General features: G+C 44.9%; 8 protein-coding genes and 1 long non-coding RNA gene across 13 annotated transcripts in view; 3 read left to right on the forward strand and 6 right to left on the reverse strand.

Moving 5' to 3' along the window:
- The first annotated feature begins 404 nt into the window (after positions 1 to 404).
- On the forward strand, positions 405 to 2376 carry LOC108651224 (uncharacterized). Its single transcript, XM_018100734.3, has 4 exons — positions 405 to 1118; positions 1184 to 1392; positions 1456 to 1616; positions 1670 to 2376. The coding sequence occupies exons 1-4, from the start codon at positions 1016 to 1018 to the stop codon at positions 2130 to 2132; spliced, it is 936 nt and encodes a 311-aa protein (XP_017956223.1). The 5' UTR covers positions 405 to 1015; the 3' UTR covers positions 2133 to 2376.
- Positions 2163 to 8138, reverse strand: f-cup (leucine rich repeat containing flyers-cup). 4 transcript variants are annotated; one of them, XM_089265410.1, is made up of 12 exons: positions 7949 to 8138; positions 7376 to 7432; positions 6251 to 6603; positions 5171 to 5565; positions 4919 to 5042; positions 4681 to 4853; positions 4215 to 4615; positions 3774 to 4151; positions 3268 to 3411; positions 3025 to 3213; positions 2780 to 2965; positions 2163 to 2722 (listed from the first exon to the last, which is right to left on the reverse strand). In XM_089265410.1, exons 2-12 carry the CDS (start codon positions 7396 to 7398, stop codon positions 2617 to 2619), a joined length of 2472 nt encoding a protein of 823 aa, XP_089121536.1. In that variant the 5' UTR covers positions 7399 to 7432; positions 7949 to 8138; the 3' UTR covers positions 2163 to 2616. The 4 variants fall into 4 exon arrangements, with proteins under 4 accessions (XP_089121536.1, XP_017968994.1, XP_017968997.1 ...); XM_018113505.3 differs by having other exon boundaries at positions 3774 to 4154; XM_018113508.3 differs by lacking the exon at positions 3774 to 4151.
- On the forward strand, positions 7851 to 10609 carry ninaB (neither inactivation nor afterpotential B). The gene is made up of 4 exons (XM_018113512.3): positions 7851 to 8061; positions 8388 to 8896; positions 9117 to 10131; positions 10206 to 10609. The coding sequence occupies exons 1-4, from the start codon at positions 7867 to 7869 to the stop codon at positions 10482 to 10484; spliced, it is 1998 nt and encodes a 665-aa protein (XP_017969001.1). The 5' UTR covers positions 7851 to 7866; the 3' UTR covers positions 10485 to 10609.
- On the reverse strand, positions 10500 to 12716 carry Adgf-D (Adenosine deaminase-related growth factor D). The gene is made up of 6 exons (XM_018113513.3): positions 12494 to 12716; positions 11941 to 12432; positions 11712 to 11881; positions 11468 to 11649; positions 11075 to 11211; positions 10500 to 11013 (listed from the first exon to the last, which is right to left on the reverse strand). Exons 1-6 carry the CDS (start codon positions 12555 to 12557, stop codon positions 10553 to 10555), a joined length of 1506 nt encoding a protein of 501 aa, XP_017969002.1. The 5' UTR covers positions 12558 to 12716; the 3' UTR covers positions 10500 to 10552.
- A 929-nt stretch (positions 12717 to 13645) lies between these two features.
- LOC149092082 (uncharacterized) overlaps positions 13646 to 22151 on the reverse strand; it is a 193544-nt gene continuing 185038 nt past the window's right edge. Inside the window, exon 2 of the long non-coding RNA XR_016197641.1 lies at positions 13646 to 13724. This is a non-coding gene — a long non-coding RNA (uncharacterized LOC149092082). The remainder of the gene's footprint in view (positions 13725 to 22151) is intronic.
- Adgf-C (Adenosine deaminase-related growth factor C) lies at positions 16159 to 18505 on the forward strand. The gene is made up of 6 exons (XM_018098218.3): positions 16159 to 16713; positions 16775 to 17272; positions 17331 to 17500; positions 17559 to 17740; positions 17803 to 17939; positions 18002 to 18505. The coding sequence occupies exons 1-6, from the start codon at positions 16638 to 16640 to the stop codon at positions 18463 to 18465; spliced, it is 1527 nt and encodes a 508-aa protein (XP_017953707.1). The 5' UTR covers positions 16159 to 16637; the 3' UTR covers positions 18466 to 18505.
- Positions 18631 to 19472, reverse strand: Argp (Arginine phosphatase). Of its 2 annotated transcripts, none has more exons than XM_018098126.3 (4): positions 19367 to 19472; positions 19017 to 19201; positions 18791 to 18964; positions 18631 to 18735 (listed from the first exon to the last, which is right to left on the reverse strand). In XM_018098126.3, the coding sequence occupies exons 1-4, from the start codon at positions 19446 to 19448 to the stop codon at positions 18646 to 18648; spliced, it is 531 nt and encodes a 176-aa protein (XP_017953615.1). In that variant the 5' UTR covers positions 19449 to 19472; the 3' UTR covers positions 18631 to 18645. The 2 variants fall into 2 exon arrangements, with proteins under 2 accessions (XP_017953615.1, XP_017953616.1); XM_018098127.3 differs by having other exon boundaries at positions 19264 to 19430.
- Positions 19519 to 20323, reverse strand: LOC108649123 (low molecular weight phosphotyrosine protein phosphatase 1). Its single transcript, XM_018098129.3, has 3 exons — positions 20161 to 20323; positions 19723 to 20072; positions 19519 to 19669 (listed from the first exon to the last, which is right to left on the reverse strand). Exons 1-3 carry the CDS (start codon positions 20192 to 20194, stop codon positions 19583 to 19585), a joined length of 471 nt encoding a protein of 156 aa, XP_017953618.1. The 5' UTR covers positions 20195 to 20323; the 3' UTR covers positions 19519 to 19582.
- LOC108649122 (low molecular weight phosphotyrosine protein phosphatase 2) lies at positions 20167 to 21128 on the reverse strand. The gene is made up of 3 exons (XM_018098128.3): positions 20912 to 21128; positions 20484 to 20842; positions 20167 to 20428 (listed from the first exon to the last, which is right to left on the reverse strand). Exons 1-3 carry the CDS (start codon positions 20955 to 20957, stop codon positions 20336 to 20338), a joined length of 498 nt encoding a protein of 165 aa, XP_017953617.1. The 5' UTR covers positions 20958 to 21128; the 3' UTR covers positions 20167 to 20335.

Here is a 22151-nt window from a genome sequence, read left to right on the forward strand (position 1 = left end):
GCATAAAAAGAAAACAAAAACAAAGAAAAAAACTACCAGAAAAGTCTTCTTGCGTTTTTCCATATAAGTAAAGGTTTTTTTTTGTTTTAGCCTAAAGATACTTTTTTATATAACGAATATAGTTAAAGAAGCGCCTACAACATCAACAACAACAACAACCATATACACAACACACAATAAAGTTATTTGTTAATAATAATTGTACTGTATTTGCCATTTGTGAGCAGCTTTTGCATACATATTTATTTTAGTGCTTACTTTTATAAACGAAACGAAACGAAAAAAACGAGACGTGAAATGGTTTCCGTTTTTGCATTGGAGCAGCTGAACGCCGGACACCCTTCACATCCCCTCCATTCCCCTTCACCTGCCCCCTCTATGAACTAACGTACGTACATATTGCATACACATAAAGAAACTGAATGCAAAGTGAATGAAGAAATAATATAGATATATCCTTCCATGTTGTTGTTTTTGTTTGTTTCAACTGAACTGCAACAATAAACGTAAATAACGAGAAATTTTTGCATAAACAGAAAATACACAACAAACTATAGTTTATTACATCGTATTTATATATAAACAAATGTGTATTGTATATGATATGCTGTCTAATACCCTCTAATCCTAACTCACACACACACACACACATTCATACACTTACACGATACCTAACATACGATACATACATATATAATTTGAAACATCTCTATATTATGATTGAGTATAATTAAAAATCATAGTTTTTAATAGTTTTTAAACAAACAAAAAAAAAAAGAGAAAAAACAACAAAAAAAAATACAAAAACATCAATTGCAAAAAACTTTCCCAATGGGTTTTCTTTTCTAATTTGGAAATGGAAATGGGTGTGTGGGCAAGGAGTGGGGGTGGAGCTAGTCGTCCTGGCAACTACTGCGAGGAGCCAAACATTGCGCACAAGCTGACGACATTTTTAGCTAGAATTTGTGGAACGATTTGATTTTTACAGTCATTGCGTAGCGCTCGCTCTGGTATTATGGCCGCTGAAGATTCTTGGGTGTTCGATTCCCTGGTCTGCTTTCTGCACGGACCCGTCTGGAATGCCCCGTTGCAGACGTTCATCGAGCAAAAGTCCTTGGGTAAGAGATTGACAAGGAGCAAGCAAATCGGCCACGTCATGGACTAAAATATTTTGTGGCTGCAGTCTTTGATCCCAACTTGCAGCTGGACGAGAACAACGAGGACATACGCCAGATCCATGAGGAGTACAAGAATCTGGTGGACTTTATGCTGGGCAGCTTCATGGAGGAGATGCACATAACGCCGGAACAGTTCGAGATGGCCTGCCTCGAGGGCCGCCAGCAGGGCCCGGGCGAGAATCCGTTTCAGTTCCATCACGTGCTCTTTCAGCAGGTGAGTAACTCCAGGGGAGACTCCTGCCCCATGCAAATATTATATTTGTTACCATCATTCCAGATCTGGGCTGCAAATGATCTGAAGATCTTTATACGCATGATGACCCAGCGCAATGTGGAGCTGCAGCTGCAGGCGTTGGATCTCATTGAGAAGCATCAATTGGCACGCACAGCTTCGGCAGAGCCAGAGGAAAAAGAGAGTGCAGCGGGTGCAGAGGCCGGGTAGATATACTATAGTATTGTAATCCACTCCATGCTCATCGAATCCTTGCCAGCAATGGCGTAGCTGACTTGGATGTGGATGCACTGATTGCCAAAACGGTGGCCAATGAGCTGGAGAGTCCAGAGGCTGCCCTAACGCCTGAGCAGGATGCCAATTTGGAGCTGGTGAATGATAAGTTTCAGCGCCTGAATCTCTTCTTCGAGCAGGAGGATAAGGTGGACCCCAATGAGGTCATCTCACGCCAACAATATTTGCGCCAGCAGCGCGACAAGATCGTGGAGATCAAAAAGCAAACACGCGCCAAGCAGCTGCAGGAGACGGTGGCACGCAGCACGCCCCAGCTGCCGCTCGAGCCAGGCGCACGTCCCAGCTCCGCGCAGGTGGCGCAGCAGCTGCTCGAGAATGTGGAGCTGGGCAAGCCGCCCGAGGCGGTGGATGAGGCGGAGAATGCGGCGCTGCAGCTGCGACGCACGCTGGCCAAAAGGCTGCGCAGCGAAGTCGTCGAGCACAATTGAGAGCAGTAGAAGAAGAAGAGGCTATCATAATTATTTGGAGTTTAGTTTTATTTATTTTTTTTTTTATTGCAAGCTTTATGGCCAAAGTTTAAACAGGGTGCGTCCTGTGTGTGTGTGTGTGTACATGTTGCCCAAACGCTGACTAGTTCACTTGTGTACGTGTGTGTTACAGGGTGTTCGTGGTTAAATGCTACAAGGTACTACGCGCTTCTGACGCCCACAAACACAAACACACACACGCACACAGCTAATGTGCATGTGTGTATGTGTGTGTGTGTGCGTGTGTGAACGCTGCTTAAATTTAGTTTAGCTTCTGTCACGGTATCAACACAATAGTAAATAATAAATCTGCGCTTAGCACATGTGCTAAACAATATAAATGAATTCAATAATAGATGAGAATTGTGATTTTTGTTGTCTGTGTGTTGTGGTTGTTGCTGCCCTTGTTGTGGTTGTTACTGCTGCTGTTGCTGCTGTGGTTATCTCAAGTGGGTATGCGATCACGTAGATAGGACATTATAGAGTCTGTGCCCTTCATGAGAATCTGATGGCGCGGCTGACGGAATGGATTGCCCACCAGCTCCAAGTGACTGTAATATATAAGGGAATATATTAGATAGAATATAGTAGTGTATAAGACGACTCACGTAATATTTGTCAAATTTCCCAATGTAGGCGGTACATGTTCAATATTATTATTGCGCAAATCGAGCGTGCTTAGGCGTGGCAAATTCTGCAATCCAGCCACATTAAGGGCCTTAATTTGATTATCGCTGGCTATCAGAATCTCCAGACCCTGCAGCTCGTACAAGGCATTAGGCAGTGCCTCAAACCTGCAAATGCGCCCAACATTAGTTTTGGTAATTAGCATAAGTGATGTGACATTAGCTACCGATTGTTGGCAATGTTCAGTTCACGCAGCGTGTTGAGCAGCCCAAACTCCTGCGGCAAGTCCTTGATCAAATTGTTGGACAAATTTAGAAATGTTATGCGCGTGAATTGCGATATAAAAGGTGGCACGTTGTTAATGACATTGTGCGAAAGCACCAGCTCCGTTACCAGATCGGACATGTGCTGCAAACTGAGAAATAATCGTTGGTTATTATTGTTATTATAGTGTGTATAGTGTGCTCACCCTTTGGGCAGGGTACTTAGGTGATTGCGCGCAAAGTCCACCACGTGCACCTTCTCCTCGCTGGCCAGCTCGAAGACGTGGGCGGGCACATCAGTAAGGCCTTCCAAATTCACAGCTAAGGTGCGTGAATGTCGCAGTTTGTATCTGTAAGATGGCAAATGGGAGTGTGTAATACGTGTTAGTCGAGATCTAAATGGAGTAGGACAGTTATCTTCGCAGTATCGAAGATTACATAGCCTTGCAGATACATAGACATAGTTTCAGGAAGAGGATAAACGGAATCTCTTTATAGAGACATTAGATAGAATTAACACAGACAGGAATTCATATAAGCGAGTATACAACAAGATTATGGATCTATACTGAGCTTTACAGGCCAGGTATAGAGAGTTCTGCCCTTAAACATATTTAATAGGCATTGGGTAAATATAAACTAGCATATGTTCTGCAAGAATATGAGAAACTTTAACTAAGCTAATGTCCATTGGAACTTGGTGATACACTACACCCAACGAGGTTGCACAACACAACGATTGTACGGATTAAATGCGTCTAGTTGCGATACGGGCATGCCTGAGTAACCGGGCATATAATGGCCCCCATGGCTGTTCCGATAAATCATTTGTGGCTGTGGCGCATATTGATTAGCTTGACCAAATTGAAGCTGATCTAGCTGCTGCTGCTGCTGATGGTGATGAGGCTGATGAGGCTGCTGTTGTTGTTCCTGTTCATATTTCTCGGCAAACTGTTGATAGTAAAAGGCATACCGCTGCTCCGGCTGCTGTTGCAGCAGGTGCTGCTGCTGATGCTGCATAAAATGCTGGCATTGACATCTACAATGGCAGCGCATGAATGGCGACTGTGCGCAGTTGGGCTGCTGATAGCTGCTGCGTCGTTGGATCAATGCCTGATAACAGAAAAATAGTTCCCATTGAGCAATTACTCACTTGTCGGTCATGTTGGCAGGCAGCTGTTGCTGCTGCTGCTGCTTTTGCATGGACAGCTGACTACCCGCAGCGGAACTGCTGCATGGCAGGTCGTCGGCACCGCCATCCGTCCGCTCCTTGGCCTGGGCGCGATCGTGCAGAGTTTTCAGGATGCGAGCTGTGCCGCATTGCAGAATGTCGCGTCGTATGGTCTTGATGGGATTGCCGTCCACCTGGAGGCTGATCAGATGGGCCAGCGTGGACAGCGTAACGGGCAGCACGCTGATGGAATTGTTTGTGATGTCCAGCCGATTCAGATTGCGCAACAGGCACACCTCATCGGGCAGCTGGGTGATCTTGTTGTCGCGCAAATCCAAGATCTTCAAGTGTGGCAAATTCTCGCATAGCTCCTTGGGCACGTGCTGCAAGGACACGATGGACATGAGCAATCAGCTTATAAATACACATTCCACGTCGAACCACTCACATCGATATAGTTATTGCTGGCGTGGAGTTCGCTGAGCATTTCGTTGCCGTCGAAGCTGGGCAGCTCCTTGATGTCATTGTGCTGGACATAGAGGAATTGCAGCTTGCGCAGCAGACCCATGTCCTCGGGCAGGGCGACCAGATCGTTCTTCATGAGGTCCAGCTTTTGCAGAGCTTGAGCCAGGAGCCATGAGCCAGGATTACTACGGCATTAGCTAAGTTAATTATCGCCAACTTACAGCGCATATAGACAATATCGGGCGGCAGCTCTTTGATGTGATTATTGGCCAGCAGCAGAGCCGTTAGACGCACCAGAAACCCAATGCCACCGGGCAAACTGTTTATGTTATTGTTCCCAGCATCCTTGTGTCGTTACGTGTTAGCAAAGCAATTGGATCAGTGTGTAAGTGGGGGAGGATTAATTAGATTGGGATTAATTGCGATTAATAACCAGAACCACCATTTCGTATAGCTGTACTGAAGCCACCTACCAGAAACTCCAGCATGTGCAGATTGCTAATGTCCGGATTGAGCTCCTCGAACTCGTTATGCGATATGTTCAGATGCCGCAGCTCTGGCAAGCTGTAGAGGTCGGGCGGCAATTCCTTTAGCTTATTGTGGCTAAGATTCAGGCGCACCAGCTTCTCCAGCTTGCTAATCTGCGGCGGCAGCTCGACCAGAGCATTGTCATGCAGCTGGAGTACGGTGAGCGTCGACAGATTCTCGATTTTGGGCGAAATGTGCGTCAAGGCATTCGAGCTCAAGTCCAGGTTGTTGAGGGGCACCTGATTCCACCAGGCGTCCTCCTCGTTAATGGACAACTGCTCCAGAGTGCGTTTCTTGGTGTCCGCATCGGCCTCATTGATGTCAAACAAACGTTCGGGCACTGCAAGAGAAGGCGGATGAGCATTAGAAATCACTGTGGAACTCAATTTTTTATCTCTTTCTCTCTCTACTGGCGGCTGTGCTGTCATCTTGATTGGGCTGCTGTGGCGCTGGATCATCCAGTTCGATCTCATCATCGGGATCCTCGCTCTCTAGCTCATCGGCGGACGAAGCCATTTGAAATTCCCGTATCTGATAGTAGCGTCGTCGTCGCGGATGCGGACCACACATACAAAACGACGTCAGCTGCTTGCGTGTTTGCCTCGAGGACGCAATCTTGAAGGATATTTTTCGTACACTAGCGACACTTCTACAGGCAACGAGCGCCGCGCACAAACTGAACAACGGCGGGCAGCAAACACAGTTATTGTTAGGGATTGCGTCACTCGGCTGGCCAGTGAGGCGTGTAATATGCACGGCGCCTTCTACGGTCAGCCAGGGGCAAGTTCGAGATCTGGCTGACAAACGCTGGCAATCGCATCTACATATAGAGAAACCACAAGGCGCTGCTATCCATGTATCTACCATCGATCGCATCCGAACGTGCTTCGACCTTCGGCTTCATGGAGTTCCAGCGACGCATTTGCTCTGCCGACACCACGACACCTAAGCTCACACAGACACACACACACACACGCATACGCACACACAATTGCAAACGTCAATATTGATATTTGATGACCTACCTCGTGCCATGCCCTTGTTGGTCAGATTTAGTGTGCCCGTCTTGCGCGCCAGCTTCCACAGCGTATCGGTGAGCAGCGTATCATCCTCCTTGCTGGTGCGCTCGTGGAACACCGGCTGGAATGCGTAGTTAATGCGTGGCGATAGACTTTGACGCGGCCTTGCCGCGGCCCTGGGTATGCGACTGGCGCCCGCACATGATGTGCCCAGATTCTGGCGCGCGTTCATCTCGCACGGGCAGTGGTATTGATTGTAGCAGCCGCTGGCAGGCACCGAGTCCAAGTTGTAGTCGCCTCCGCAATCGATGGAGTTAACGCATTCGTCAAAGGGGATGCTATCCAGAAAGTTTTCGTTGCTGTGGTTGGACAACAAATTTGTTAATTCAAATCACATCTGCATTTTTTGTCTACTATTTACGTTTGGCGCTGTTCTGCGCCGTTTGATTGTTTTTGTTGTCAGGCAACAGCTGATGCGTGCGTCCAGTGTTGGACAACAGTCAATTGTGCGTAAGCGCTGTGCAACACCAGCGGCAAATCTAAGCTAACGTCTAATTAAAACATTAAACAAACAAAATAATAACAAATAATAAAAAACAAAAACAAATAAGAAGCAAATTAAGTAAATTATTAAATAAATATGTAAAAGAAATTATTTCGATAAGAAATCAAATTAAAAGATAACAAATTGCAAAATATAAAATCGTATAACCTTGATAAATCTCGCGGAAATAATGAGCTTATGATTTTTTTAATGCTATTTTTAGCAATATGATATGCATTTTCATAAATGTAACACGCTGGCATGCTGCATTTGTATAAATACGACGAACTGCGCCTACAGCTGGGCCAGCTAAGACAATTGACATCAATTTGAGCTACGCCAAACTGGGGCAATGCTCGAGATGCACCTGACGGGCGCTTTTCATGAAAATTCATTTTCATGAGTTTCAATTGCTAAAGTGAAAGACTAAGCTGCTGCCTGTGCTTATTGTTAATTGAAATGATCATGAACTTAAATCCAAAACAAATGTGTGTCCGCGGCCCACGTGTCGTATGCGCAATTTATGCTAGCTCTGGCTTTAGGGTGGACCAAATATTGCACAACAGACTGCATATTGCATAACTTACTTGATCATCATGTGGCCATCCATTTGGCTGCCGTTCCGCTAAGCTTTGCTGTGGCTTCTGCGAGTCATATGGAAAATGAAGTAAAAGAATGGCGCATTAACAAGGTCAGACAGTCCGACTTGCGGGTATGTGTATTAAATTTCTTGGAGTGCTTTAAGCACGCTATAAAATGTTAGTCTAAGAAGTTGCCCTAGACGTGGGTAGTGCTCACAGGTTGCCGAAGCGGCAAAAATGCACACACACATACATGTTTGTATATTTCCACATTTGTTTTGGCTCTACTTGGGCTTTTCGGTGTGGCTTACAAGCGAGCCGCACGACTCTGGTGACGGGGCTGTCAATCAAAATTATGAATAATGCGGCAGCACACAGCACACCGCCTGCCAGAGGGTCGCTGGCCCCCTGCACACAGTCCTCCTCCCTTCCCCTCACAGAGAGGCACCAGCCACCCCACTCAAGCAGTTGACGAGCGGCGACTGGCTTGGCTAACTATGCCAGTTGTCATTTGGTTTTCTAGCTGCTCGCTCGCCGTTCTGTCTCGAGTGGGGCCTAGAGACTGCTGTCAGGGTGTACCTGATTTCGAGATTTTCGTTTCGTTTCGGTTCTGTTTATGTTTTTGTTCCGGCCACATCCGTTACAAAATGTCCGCACGCGTCTTCAAGAGCTTTATGCGCGACTTTTTTGCGGTTAGTTTCTGCGATTCTTCCTCTAAATAACAATTGTAAATTTTCCACAAAAATTTGAAATCGATTTTATCCAAAAGTGTGCCAAAAAATACTAAAATACTTGAACTTCAAATCAATTTCAAGTGTATCAAGTCAAGTGTGTGTGTGTGTGTGTGAGAGAAACAGTTTCTGTGCTTGGCCCGAGCTCGCTGGGAATTATCGCAGCTGATTTAGCGCGTGGCATGCGAAACCTTTGCAGCTAATCCACATTAATCGGCGGCTGAAATGCAGCTTAAGGAAAATCGTGTCAATCAATAGTCGGCTAATGCCTCGCTCTTCCTCCGCAGGTGAACTATGATGAGCAGCGGGCTGATCCGGAGGCGACGCGCCTGGATGGCAACGGTCGCTACTATCCCAACTGCGCGTCGGACGTGTGGCTGCGCTCGTGCGAGCGCGAGATTGTGGAGCCCATCGAGGGTCATGCCAGCGGTCATATACCCGACTGGCTGAACGGCAGCCTGTTGCGCAACGGGCCCGGCAGCTGGAAGGTGGGCGAGATGAGCTTTGGCCACCTCTTCGACTGCTCGGCGCTGCTGCATCGCTTTGCCATCAAGAACGGTCGCGTCACGTACCAGAATCGCTTCGTGGACACGCAGACGTTGCAAAAGAATCGCGCCGCCCAGCGCATTGTGGTCACGGAATTCGGCACTGCTGCCGTGCCGGATCCATGCCACTCGATCTTTGACAAATTCGGTGCGATCTTTAAGCCGGACAATGGCACCGACAACTCGATGATATCGATTTATCCGTTTGGCGATCAGTATTATACCTTGACCGAGACACCATTTATGCATCGGTGCGTATACTTAATATAGAGATATTACTTATGTAAATGTATGTATAGATAAGTGAAGATATGTGAAGAAGAGCTCTCGTATGTATAAAGAATATGTTGTCTTCTATCCCTATCTTTCTCTCTCTTCCCTCTCTCTCCTTATCCTAGATTTCTCCCCTCTCTTTCTCTAATTGACTCAGTCTCTCATTTTCTCTCTCTTTATCTTCCTCTCGCTCTTCAGCATAAATCCCTGCACACTTGCCACGGAGGCGCGCATTTGCACCAGCGACTTTGTGGGCATCATCAACCACACCTCGCATCCGCATGTGCTGCCCAGTGGCACCGTCTACAATCTGGGCATCAGCATGACCAAGTCCGGGCCGGCGTATGCCATAATCTGCTTTCCCAATGGAGAGCACATGTTTGAGGATGCGCATGTGGTGACCACGCTGCCCTGCCGCTGGAAACTACATCCTGGTTACATGCACACCTTCGGGCTGACCGAGCATTACTTCGTGATTGTGGAGCAGCCGATGTCCGTCTCGCTGACGGAGTACATCAAGGCGCAGCTGTCCAATCAGCATCTGGCGGCCTGCCTGAAGTGGTATGAGGATAAGCCCACGCTGTTTCATCTGATAGAGCGAGCGAGCGGGAAGCTGGTGCAGACCTACGAATCGGAAGCCTTCTTCTACCTGCACATCATCAACGCCTACGAGCAGGATGGCCACGTGGTGGTGGACATATGCAGCTATAAGAACCCGGAGATGATCAACTGCATGTACCTGGAGGCCATAGCCAATATGCAGACGAATCCCAACTATGCCCAGCACTTTCGTGGTCGACCTCTGCGCTTTGTGCTGCCTCTGGGTGCCGGCAGTTCGTGCAGCTCCAGCAAGCGGCGCCTTGTTAAGTCGCTGTCCCTGGTGGGTCTGACGGCTCCGCCGCCCACGCTCCTCAAACACTCCGCTTCCCAGTATGCGGACATTACCTACATGGCCACCAATGGCAAGCAGGAGACTCCCACCAAGGAGTCGAAGCGTGCCAGGTACGACGAGGACGACTGCGTCAACCTGGTCACACTGCGGAATACTCAAGCAGAGGCCTACCAGGGTGCCACGGGCATCTATCTGCGGCCCGAAATGCTCTGCGACTGGGGCTGTGAGACGCCCAGGATCTACTACGAACGGCATATGGGCAAGAACTATCGCTACTTCTATGCCATCAGCTCCGATGTGGATGCACAGAATCCGGGCACGGTAAGCTAAGCTGAGACTTTGCTGTCTAGTTTTAATAATACTCTTTCTCTCTCTCTCTCTCTTTCTTTCACCAGCTCATCAAGGTGGATGTGGTGAGCAAAACTTGCAAGACTTGGTGCGAGGCTAATGTCTATCCATCGGAGCCCATTTTTGTGGCCGCACCGCAGCCGCAGAGCGAGGACGATGGCGTCATCCTGGCCTCCATGGTCGTGGGTGGCGGACTCAACGATTGCTATGTGGGTCTCATAGTGCTCTGTGCCAAGACCATGACGGAGCTGGGACGCTGTGACTTTCATACCAATGGGCCGGTGCCCAAGTGCCTGCACGGCTGGTTTGCTCCGAATGCAGTTTAAAGTGCATGTCAAGTATTTAACTTTTAGTTAAGCTCTGTTTGTATTTGCCTTAAAGTCTAGCTTAGTTCCTACACGAACTTTGGATTTATGATGTTCGCAATAAACTCTTGCCATTTCTTTTGGAACACCCGATTGAATTTGCGCCTCTCCACCGAGTTGAGCACCGAATACTTCATGGAGTTCAATGCCAGCTGCTTGAGGAACCGCAGATCCGCTTCGACAGGCGCCATTGCCATGAAGGCATAGTAGAAGTCGTAGCTGAGTCCCTTGGCGCCCCAAACGCCCGGATCATCCGCCGATATGACAATCGGAAAGTTTTCGGCTATCAGAAAGCTGGCGGGATGATTGCGCAGATCCCAGATGAAGCCCAGCACCTGATTGGACAGCGGATTCACCTCGATGGCAATGTTACGCTTCTTGATCGTCGACCACAATTGTGGATGCTTGGGCAGTGCGAACCCATGTCCAATGCGCTTCGTGTTCAACAATATCGCGTCCATCATATTCCAGTCTGCGCGACCATACCAATCTAGGGAAGAGTATTACTATAGATATTGCTGTTTTGGCTGTGTGGGTTCTGCTTCACTTACTTGTCTCGCCCGCATGAAAGAAAAAGTTCGCCGTGCTGGGCATATCGGAAAGCTCATTCACGTATTTACTAATCGGATCTCCCGTGTCCTCCTGGCCAATCATATCGAAGCCAATTATGAAGTTCGGCTTTGCAGAGCTGAGAATTTTGATAATGATAATGATATATTTAGTTTATTGATGCTGCTGTTGTTAAACCATGGGGCGTGGCATATCGGAAAATACCTGGAATCTCAAAAACCCTTTTATTTTGGTATATATTCCAAATGCTAGTCTAGGATTAAAAACTGAAGATTAAAGAGATATCTCAGCTCAATCCTAAGAAATTATTCACCCTCTATCACTTAAACAATGCTCGTTCGTGATGAATCGAGTTCAGTTATCTGAGTACTCACTGTAGCTGCTTAAAGGTGCGTATATTTTCGGCCATTTTCTCCTCCGAAGCGCGATTGCGTTTCGCATAGATGACTTTGAGGCCCACGAAATCCGGATGCTTGGCCTTAAACTCCTCCACAATGCGCTCCAGCTGATTGGCCACGTCCAGCGAGCTATACGTGCGATTGTTGTCGTCATAGAGCTGAGCAAGCAAATCAACTTTATATTCGATTGTGGTCTTCAAAGTTTTCATAGCATACTCACAGGCGAGAGCGAAGCTCTGATCTCGGCATAGATGATATTGTCCTCGCAGAGCTCCTCCAGCAGACGCTTGTGGTAGGCGCAGTAGGTGGGCTGATATTTGTAGAGACGATCCACTGTGGTGAAAATGTTCTCGAATCGATTCCAAATCAGTTTTTTGTTGGGCATCAGCGCTATGGGGCATTGAGGTTAGAGTTGGGGTAGATCATGGACAGAGATGGCTGGCACTTACTCTCCGGCTTGGTGGTGTGCATGTTGATGTGCTTCTCCAGCTGACGCTCATATTGATGGCGATCCTCGGCATTGATGCGCTCCGTGCAGACATTCTGCTCCTCGCTGTGGCAGTTGGAGCTGGCCGTGTCGTAGGTGAAGATCAGCACGCCATTTATGTCCCGGCACGTATAGAGATTGTTGGTGTTGGTGAGATTCGAGATGATCCACTTGGAGCTGACCATGGCCGTGTTGTGGCCGTGCAGGAAGGCGCCCTTCGGCATCTTCTGTATGATGCGAAAGACGTCGCTCTGGCGCACATATTGCTTGCCCTGAAAGAAGTGCATGGCTGGCGCGTACTTCTCCGGGTACTTGATGCCCTCGGCTATCTCCGCCCGCTTGGCAATCATGAGAATGCTGTTGGCTTTCTCCTCATCCGCCGTGAGCCAGAGATTGCCGCCCAGCGAGGCCATCTGCTCCGCTTTCATAATGCGCTCGCGCAGCGTTACATAGGCTGTATATACGAAATAACAGGGTATAATCGGGCGTAGATCTATTCTATTATGTGTACCTACGTTGATCTGCAGCCAAGAGCTGGCTCAGCAGAGGCAGCCACAGGCAGAGCAGTTCCAGCATCATCGCACGGCTTGTATATAAATTATTTGATTTCCTCTATATATGCTTTACATATGTACGTATATAGTATATATGTGCCCGATTTAGTCTGTTGTGCCTAGTTTGCCGTCCGCTTGCTAACTGATAAAGCCGCTGGCGATGCGCGCACTAAAAGTCTCCACATGAGCTTAGATGATTTTAGATCTCGCGGCTGGGAGAGATTAGCGCCAGCTGTGCTCAGAGTTCAATGCCAATGGATTTTGTTTGTGGGTTTTTGTGTTTTTTTTTTTATACCCTGAACCCATTGAAAATGGGAAATCAGGGTATAATGGTTTTGTTAAAATGTATGTAACAGGCAGAAGGAGGCGTGGCAGACCCCACAAAGTATATATATTCTTGATCAGGGCGACGAGCTGAGTTGATTTAGCCCTGTCCGTCTGTCTGTCCGTCCGTCCGTCCGTCCGTCCGTCCGTCCGTCCGTCCGTCCGTCCGTCCGTCCGTCCGTCTGTCCGTATGTTTGAACGCGTCGATTTCAGAAGATACAAGAGCTAGAGACTTCAACTTTTTTTTAAAATGTCCGTATATATCACGCGCAGATCGAGTTTATCACTAAAAAACGATAACTCATTCCGATACTTTTTTATCGATAAAAAACCTTATCGAATATCACTTAAATAATTATATCTCCTACATCTTTCAAGCTAGAGTCTCCAAATTTAAAATGTATATTAAGACGCATGTCATACAATTTCGGTTTTTGTTAAAATTTACCCCCCGCCCCTATATCCACCCCCTCACCATCATCTTTGTAGAAGTCGTATATCAAATACTAGAGACTTGTGCTTCGGTATACACATACATTTAAACAATATGAATACGTTCTGAAAGTTTCATTACGATCGTACGTCTAGAAATTAAGTTATTCAACAAATAAGTTCTCCTAATATTGCCAACACTGCAGCGCAACCCAAGCGCAATCGCCTGTATATGTGAGTGTGTGTGTGTGCGTGTATTTGTTTGCATGAGTGCGTGTGTGGGTGCTAATTATTATTGAAATATCAGTTGCTTGTAGGGTTCAGGGGATCTCGTAGTCGAGCAGTCTCGACTAGAGCTTTCTTACTTGTTTTTTTTTTTTTTTTTTTTTTTTTTTTTTTTTTTTTTTTTTTTTTTTTTTTTGCAAAATTGTGCATACTGACCGACGAGGGCGCGAAAACTATATACGGCAGAGCACATGTGAATGTGAGTGTGTCTATTTGCATAAATAATATGCCAAAGCGCGAGCCCTGCATTAGGCAGGCTTGGCTGATGTATGAATACCCTAACTGCAGCTGGAGAAAGGGGTATATATGGGTTGACTAAAGTATTACTTAAACAAAAGCTAAAGCTGAGAGATCTTAAAGGGTATTATAACTTGTTTATTGGCAGATAGATTAGTAGCATACAAAATATACCCTGTAAATCAGATCAGCATTTTTAAAGAACACTGGGCTGTCCATATTTGACGGAGACGTCAGATCGCTCAATGACATAACTCATTAGAAGCGTCAGTCCAAGTAAATTTTTATCATGAAAAAATGCATGGCAGTCGAGCGCTCCTAAGTTGGTGAATTCTAGGGTATATAAATCATACAAAATATGCCCTGTAAACAACGACAGCAATTAAAGATTAGATGTCAGTTCGCTTCATACATGTTTTATATAACATATAATTCATATGCAACACCCTAAAGTATTTAATATACTAGTCCTGCATACCCTTTTCTATATTCAGTTTAAAATATATTTTTTGCATATTGTTTACTAACCCAAATTGTTTTGGGGCCACTAAAATTGATACTTGGCATTGAATGTGATGTGTACAAATTTTTCGCCACATTCACAAGGGGCGACAGTTCAGCTGAACGGTAAATGTGCGAAAAGGTAAGCGAAAGTAAGGGGAGTGTGGGAGAGAGAGAGAGAGGGAGCGAGCGAGAGGGTGTGAGAGATTTCGATGTGTTAGATTGTCACTGTCAAGAGAACAAAGCTGGAAAAAAGTGAAATGAATCGTGGGAAATGTACAACAGAAAAAAAAACATTGAACTGCGCTTATCGGCGAGGCTTTTAAATAAATAACAACAAATTACTTTTATTTGTGTTTGCTTTTCTAAATTTAATTTATAATGGAAAACTAAGCGCAAAGCAGGAATATATTAGATACAGAAATAAAAGTTCAGAGATTTATTTTGAAACAAATATATGCCTCTTTATATAGGGAAATTTCTCCCTATATATACATGCATGTGTATGTATACATGTATGTGTATGCATATAAATAAGTCTTTATATTTGCATCTAATATTTCTACATTAAAGTCAAATCTACTCTAGAGGGGAACCAGCTAAGACTTGCTTGAAGACAGAGCGGCACGCGAACAGGTAAAAATACTCGAACATGAATGTTGATGAGGTGTATAAGATAATTTTATTACGTTTTTTTTTTGTTTTAAGAATTTACATTTTTTCACGAATTTAAAACATTAACAAGGGTTTCTTTCCTTTGACGGTGAATTATTGTTCATAAAAATATTGTCAAATTAAATAATAGAATGAATTCGATTTTTCAAATTAGTCGATGTGTGAATTTTGATGAAATATAATGTATATAATAATAATAATAATAAAAAAAAAATTTCTCGCAGTAATTTTATTTAATATTAGCATTATGTGGCTCCGTTACCCCGTGGCTCCATTACCCCTTTTTATACCCCTTGTTAACTTGTCTAAATTTCTTAAATGGTACAAACTGATTTCTTAAATTACTCTCAAGTTTAATGTTCTTCATAATACAATTATACTTATAATTTAATTAATAACCTTCACAATAAGTATTCCTTTTCTAGTCAACTGCCATGAAATGGATGCAAAGTCATGGCATAAAATTGTCTTAATTTTGAAACGATGAAATTATTTCTTATAAATTGTGATATTACTTTATGTTATGCTGGTGACAATTGATGTCGCCAATTACCGTTGAACAAACGTACGCCCAGCCCCTAATGCGAATTCTCAGCACTAGCATCGCGGCTTATAGAGGGAACAGCTCATTTCGTATGCGATTAGAAATCAGCTACGCGCGTCCGCAAACGTCAGTTGACAATTAACAAGCCGATTGCGTATGTGGTACGATGTTGAGATACCCTGTAGGTCGGCGAATAATAGTTGAGGCGGGAAAAATATATAATACATAGGCTTACATAATAATAAATGAGGTTTGAAAAATGGGAACCGCCCTTTGCACGGTAATTTTAGCTTAAGTAGGTATTTATGTATAACATGTAGACCTTTTTCTCTTAATGAACATTATATTTTATTATTTAGTGGCGCCAAAGTTCCTTGATGTATGAAACTAGTATAATTAAATTTAAATAATTTTTTTGAAAGCTTTATTTATTGCAGCAATAATATATTTATTGTTTTGTATACTTATACAATAATTCGTTTTTTCGACTGCTCATATAATAAGCTCATATAAATGTCTTAAAAGATATACATAAACAATTGGCTATTATTGTGATTTGATAATTGTTTTTTTTTTTTTTTCTTTTCTATATATATTCCATTGATAGATCTCGCCAATATACCATACTTCCACGCCCATGGCAGGGTATGCGAATTAAAAAGCTTTGGGCGCGCGTCTGTTTTTAGTGTTTTGATTCACTTAATATGCGCAGCGAGTCCTCCAGTCAAAAAACTCGCGAAATACTCACTACTAGAACAAATTTAGAAAAAAAAAAAATACGAAAATAAAACTAACAAAAATTTGAAGAAAAACATTATTAATTGTGAATAATGGTTGTACGTACGCCCAGGTGTAATTTTCGTCAAACTATTCTATAATTTTCAGCCGTGAGGCTGATAAAGCGACGACGACGTTTCGCACAGTTCTTGGCGAGCGCAGCTAGCGAACGGGCGCAAACACCTGAGCACGGAGAGTCCATTGAAGTCAGCTAACATTTAATTACCTACCGAAGGGCGTACAATAAGTCCCAACGTGTCAATAAAGCCACAATCAATATTTGTGTAGGCGGCCACAATTTTGGCCAAAACAAATCCGGGCTCAAGGGAAATGAAGTGCGCATTGTTGCTGCTGCTGCTAGGACTGCTGGTCAGTCCACTGCAGACAGCTGTGCAGACGACTCTAAGTAAGTCTTGGAGAACTTCTGGGTGACCAATGGATGCTCTTATACAGTGCTCAATTTGCAGGCTATGAGAAGGCACGCCAGGCAGTGCTCAACGCCGAGGAGCAGCTCATGACGGGCGGACGCACCAGCCTGAGCGCCAAGGAGAGCCAAGTGGACGATCTCTTCATGCAGTACAAGCTGGGCGAACTGGCCCAGGGCTTCAGGAATGCCGATCAGAATGTGGCTGGGATGCATTTCTTCAAGGCCAAGCCGCTGATCGATCGCAGCTCCGTCTTCAAGTTTCTGCAGCAGATGCCCAAGGGAGCTGTGCTCCATTTGCACAACACCGCCGCGGTCAGCTCCAAGTGGGTGGTGCGGAATATGTCCTATATGCCGGGCATGCTGCGCTGCACCGACGCCGAGGGACGCAGCAAGCTGACCTTCCGACGCGCCCCCAAGCTGCATAAGTGCACATCCCAGTACGTGTACGTGGCGGATGAGCGAAGGAGCTCGATCGATCCGGTGCTGTACGACGAGAACTTGGAGAAACTCATTAATCTATATACGCCCGTGCCGGAGCGTGAGTAGTTCAATAATTCTCAATTCAGTTCAGTTCAGTTCATTTATCATCCTGGCAGTTGAGTATCCCACAATAAACGCCGTTTGGAACAAGTTCCAGGCCATGTTTGATACCTTGACGGAGGCCATTTGTTATCTGCCCGCATTTCGCGCCTATCACTGGCAGCTGCTCGAGGAGCTCTACAATGACAACGTGATGTATGCCGAGCTACGCGTTAGCCTAAAAGAGGTGAGCATTCCAGTTGAGAGCTGCTGGCAGCTCTGCTCATCTGCCTTGCCATCCGCAGATCTACGATTCCAGCGGACGCACCTTTCCGCAGGAGCAGGCGTTGCGCGAGCTGCAGACACTGAATGAGAAATTTGTGCGCTTGCATCCCAATTTCATTGGCATCAAGGTCATCTACGCCACGTGGCGCGGCGCCGATGCGGAGACTTTGAGGGGAAAAATCAAGGAATTCCGGAAATTGCAGTAAGCATGAATACTCTAACGACTTTCGTCCAAGTTAAGCAATCCTCACTCTTCGAATTCAGGGAAGCCTTCCCGAAGTTTCTGATTGGCTTCGATCTGGTGGGTCAGGAGGATAAAGGCAAGCCGCTCTACGAGCAGCTGGCTGTCCTGAAGGAGCTGCCGCCCAACACAAATTTGTTCTTGCACGCCGGCGAGACGAGTGAGTTTCCTTTGTGTACGCCATATAAAGATGCAAATCTTAATTCTATGTATTTCCGCCAGATTGGTTTAGCGCCTCAACGGACATTAATCTGCTGGATGCGCTGCTGCTCAATACGACACGAATGGGTCACGCCTTCGCCCTGGTCAAGCATCCCATACTGATGAATGCCGTGAAGACGCGCAACATAGCCGTGGAATTGAGTCCCATATCGAACCAGGTGCTGCACTTGGTCTGGGATATGCGCAATCATCCGGGCGCCCAGTACTTGGCCCTGGATGTGCCCGTGGTCATTTGCAACGATGATCCGGGCTTCTGGAACGCCAAGGGCTTGAGCTACGACTTCTACTATGCCATCATGAGCATGGCGCCCAACAGTGCCGGACTCCGAGTCCTGAAGACTCTCGTTTACAACTCCGTGCGCTACTCGATGCTCACGGACAGGGAACGGCAAAGGGCATATCAGGTGCTCGACTACAGCTGGTCGCTGTTCATAGACAAAGTGCTGCAGGGCAAGGTCTTTTAGAGAACGTAAAAAATATAAAAATCAATTCCAAACAAAATATTGCACTTATTTTTATTTATAAATGTAAATATTATTTAGTTCACAGAACGTAACAAAAAGGCAAGATATTTATACATTAATTACTTATTCAATTATTATCAATAGTATCAAATAGTATTTATTCATCCCAGTCATAAGCATTCAAGCCGCATCCCTATGTAGCTCTACGAAGCGCTCACAGCTCTCCTTGATTTGCTTGTACGCCGTATTAAAGCTGGCCATGCCATGGGTCTGCCAATGGAAAGGGATTTAGTAAGTTATATGAAACCACATTCAAAGCAATTACAAAATATGGATCTCTAATAATCTGATCTTGCTCGGAATTCAGATAGCTGCCCAGGAGTTTTATTTGGCACTTTGCCGGCGGCTCCAGCTGCTCGGCAATCAGTTGCAGCTCCGTCATATTGTTATCATCCATGCCGAAAATAATATCAAAATTATAAAAATCCTCTACGGTTATCTGCAAGAAATGATATTAGCTGATTATATTTAAGACTCAGTATGTTTCCTACTGCGCGTGTAATATGGTCCGTCTTTAGGCCATGTTGATGCAGCAATATTTGTGCACGCCCCTGCGCCTGCATGCCCACATTCCAATCTCGTAATCCAGCGCTGTCCGTGTGCCAATTCACCAGCTGCTTTTTGTTGATCAAATCTTTTAGGACAGCCTCCGCCATAGGTGAGCGACAAGTGTTACCTGTTGAGGCGATTCATATAAACAAATGCTAATTCACTCGACAATACATGTTCACTGCTTACCCAAGCAGACGAATAAAACTTTCATCGTGTAAAATTTAGCTAAAACAACAAATTTCTAATGTAAGGCAAATACTTCAATCAATTTGGAAACCAAGCAATTTACACTGAACAGCACTGAGAGTAACGGAATACTCAATTCTCGATTCTATTTCACCACTACGTAATAATAACGCACACAAATGCATGCCTGCAAATGCATATACATATGTATGTATGTATATGTATGTATTTAGATATAAACAAACCGGTCATCGCATATTTAACAATTGCAATTTAATCATTTTATAAGTCAGCTACATGAAACATGTTGGAACGGGAATCACTGCAGCAGCCGCTGCTTAACGAACGCATCACACGCCGTAACGCATTGTTGATAAGCCACCTCGAAGCCCTCATCGCCGCTTTGCTGCAAGTAGATGAAATTAGCTTCCATTCCAATTTATGCACATTTGTACTCACATAGTAGGGATCCTCAATGATGCGCTTCTCTTTGCTAAGTCCAAAGTCTCCGAGCATAAGCAGCTCCGCCTTGCAGTCTTTCGGCGCCATACGCCGCAGGTCTCTCATGTTGTCCTCATCCATGCCGAAGATGTAGTCGAACTCATTGAAGTCCTGCTTTGTGATCTGGCGCACGATGTGTTTGCTCTCCAGGCCGTGTTTCTGCAGCGTGCTCAGGGCGCGCGGATCGGCCCGGTTGCCCACATGCCACGAGCCGGTGGCGGCGCTGTCCACAACCACCGAGTCCAATTTAGCCTTGGCCAAGGTCTCGGCCATGACAGTTTCGGCTATCGGCGAGCGGCAGATGTTGCCTGTATTAAGTTGAATAAATATTAGGGAGTCGTGCAATTGGCGCTATTTATTTATTTATTATTTTTTATTTTTATTACAACTTATTACCCAGACAAATCATTAATATTTTCTTTTGTGTCATTTTTAAAACAATTTATACGATACAATATTTTATTGAATGTGTGCGTGTCATTTGCCAACACTGGCGTACGAGCTGTCTGTCAGCTGTTATCGTAACAGCTGATGTTAACCCTGCGATGGTGCCACACAGTTGAATTCTATGTTAAATTTCGTAGCTTCGCGCTTGATTTAAAAAATTCTCGCACGCGAGAGTGCACTGTTCGTAAATCTTGTCAAACGGTCCTTCGCCCATTTCCTGCAAAGTATAATTATGCAGTGATAATAGAGTGCTAGTGAATGCTTCAACTTACGTAATATGGATCCTCAATAAAGCGCTCATCGGGCTTCAAACCTATCAAAAAGTCGCCTAGCATCAGCAGTTTGGCCTTGGCATAGTGCGGCTCTAGCAGCTTTAGAGAGGCCATAATGCTCTGATCCATGCCCACAATATAATCGAACTTTTCAAAATCCTCCCGCCTGATGCGTCGCACGAAATTGGTGTACTTAATTTTATGCTTATGGAGCACGCTCAGCGCTCGTTCGTCTGGGCGAGCGCCCACGTGCCACGCCTCGATCGCAGCGCTCTCCACATCCCATTCCGCCTGAAGATCCTGCTTGACGATCATATCATGCAGCACCGCCTCAGCAATAGGTGAGCGACATGTGTTGTCTAAACGATGATTTAGTGATAAAATTATTTAATCTGTATTATATTCATTTTTTTCGCTCACAAACGAACCCACACAAACCATCAAAACATATTTTTTGTTTCTCTTATCGTCCATTGCATAAAATTGCTAAAATTTTCTTTTTCTGTACTCAATTCATGAGTAAAAATATGTGAATTAATTTTGATTTTATGTTACTAAATGAAATGTGACAGAAAACTTGAGAGAACCTAAAATTTGAGACGTTTCTAAAGGAATTACAGCGAGGTATTTCTGGCTAGATAAAGGGACAGGCATATCGACATGACTATAAGTATCCATAAGCATATATGATGGGTTAGGATTTTAAATAAGAATTATATTTTCACAAACTTTATTTTATAATTCTATAAAAAAGGAGTTTACTAAAATTGATAATTTTTGACAACTTTATTACTATATGACAGACAGAGTAGAGTTTTGCATAGAAGAGTATCAGAGCTATATGTAAATGGTCTGAAGTAGGACATCAGAATACCGAGTGCTCCTTAAAAACCCAACCTGATTTGTATAAAGTAAACATAAACATAAACAGAAAATTCAGAGACAGCAAGTAATTGTAAATACATACATACATATATTTTTTGGTTTTTCACACTCCATCAAATACAGACATACTTAGAGCTCAAGTAAACATTTACACCCAAGTCAAGGCCTATTTAAGTCTTTCCTGTACCTTGTGCGCTCTCAGTCCGAACAGAAACTATTTTTAAGAACCAAGTCAAGTGTTCAACTTTTCACGTCTCGCGCTTCCGGAGCGGAAGTACTGATTCGAGCCAGTCGAATTGCGAATAAGTTGAGCCATTAACATTTAATTAAAGTTCGCTTGGCCAGTTACCTTAAGCATTTCCCTGGCCAGAAGCTCAGTTTCGTAAAGTTGTTGCAACTGCCATCATGAATATGCAGCCAACAGCAGTTTCTCCCTCTGCCTCGCCGCTCGCCTCTTCCTCCCTGACTCTGAGAGCTGCAGCAGATGCACAAATTTTTAATGTCTTTTATGATGACGGGCGGTGTCCACAACTTTGGGAACTCTCGAGTGGCTCTCCAGAGGGCTGGGTGGTGGCTCGGGTCAAAGTGCAGCTGTGGCTGCAGGTCGAGCCTTGTGGTGGAAGATGCAAAGCAAGTTTTATGCAAATTACATATAACGAGAGGATAAACAAATGCCAGACGTACAGTAAGTTTTTAGTTAATGTCTCTCTGTCTGTGTGTGTGTGTGTGTGTGTGTATGTGTGCAGGAGGCGCGGTGGGCGTGGCATCAAAGTGAGCTTGTCT

The sequence above is a fragment of the Drosophila navojoa genome, chromosome 2, assembly GCF_054131105.1.
Source record: "Drosophila navojoa isolate 15081-1374.11 chromosome 2, UAZ_NAV_1.0, whole genome shotgun sequence".
NCBI classification, from domain to species: Eukaryota; Metazoa; Arthropoda; class Insecta; order Diptera; family Drosophilidae; genus Drosophila; species Drosophila navojoa.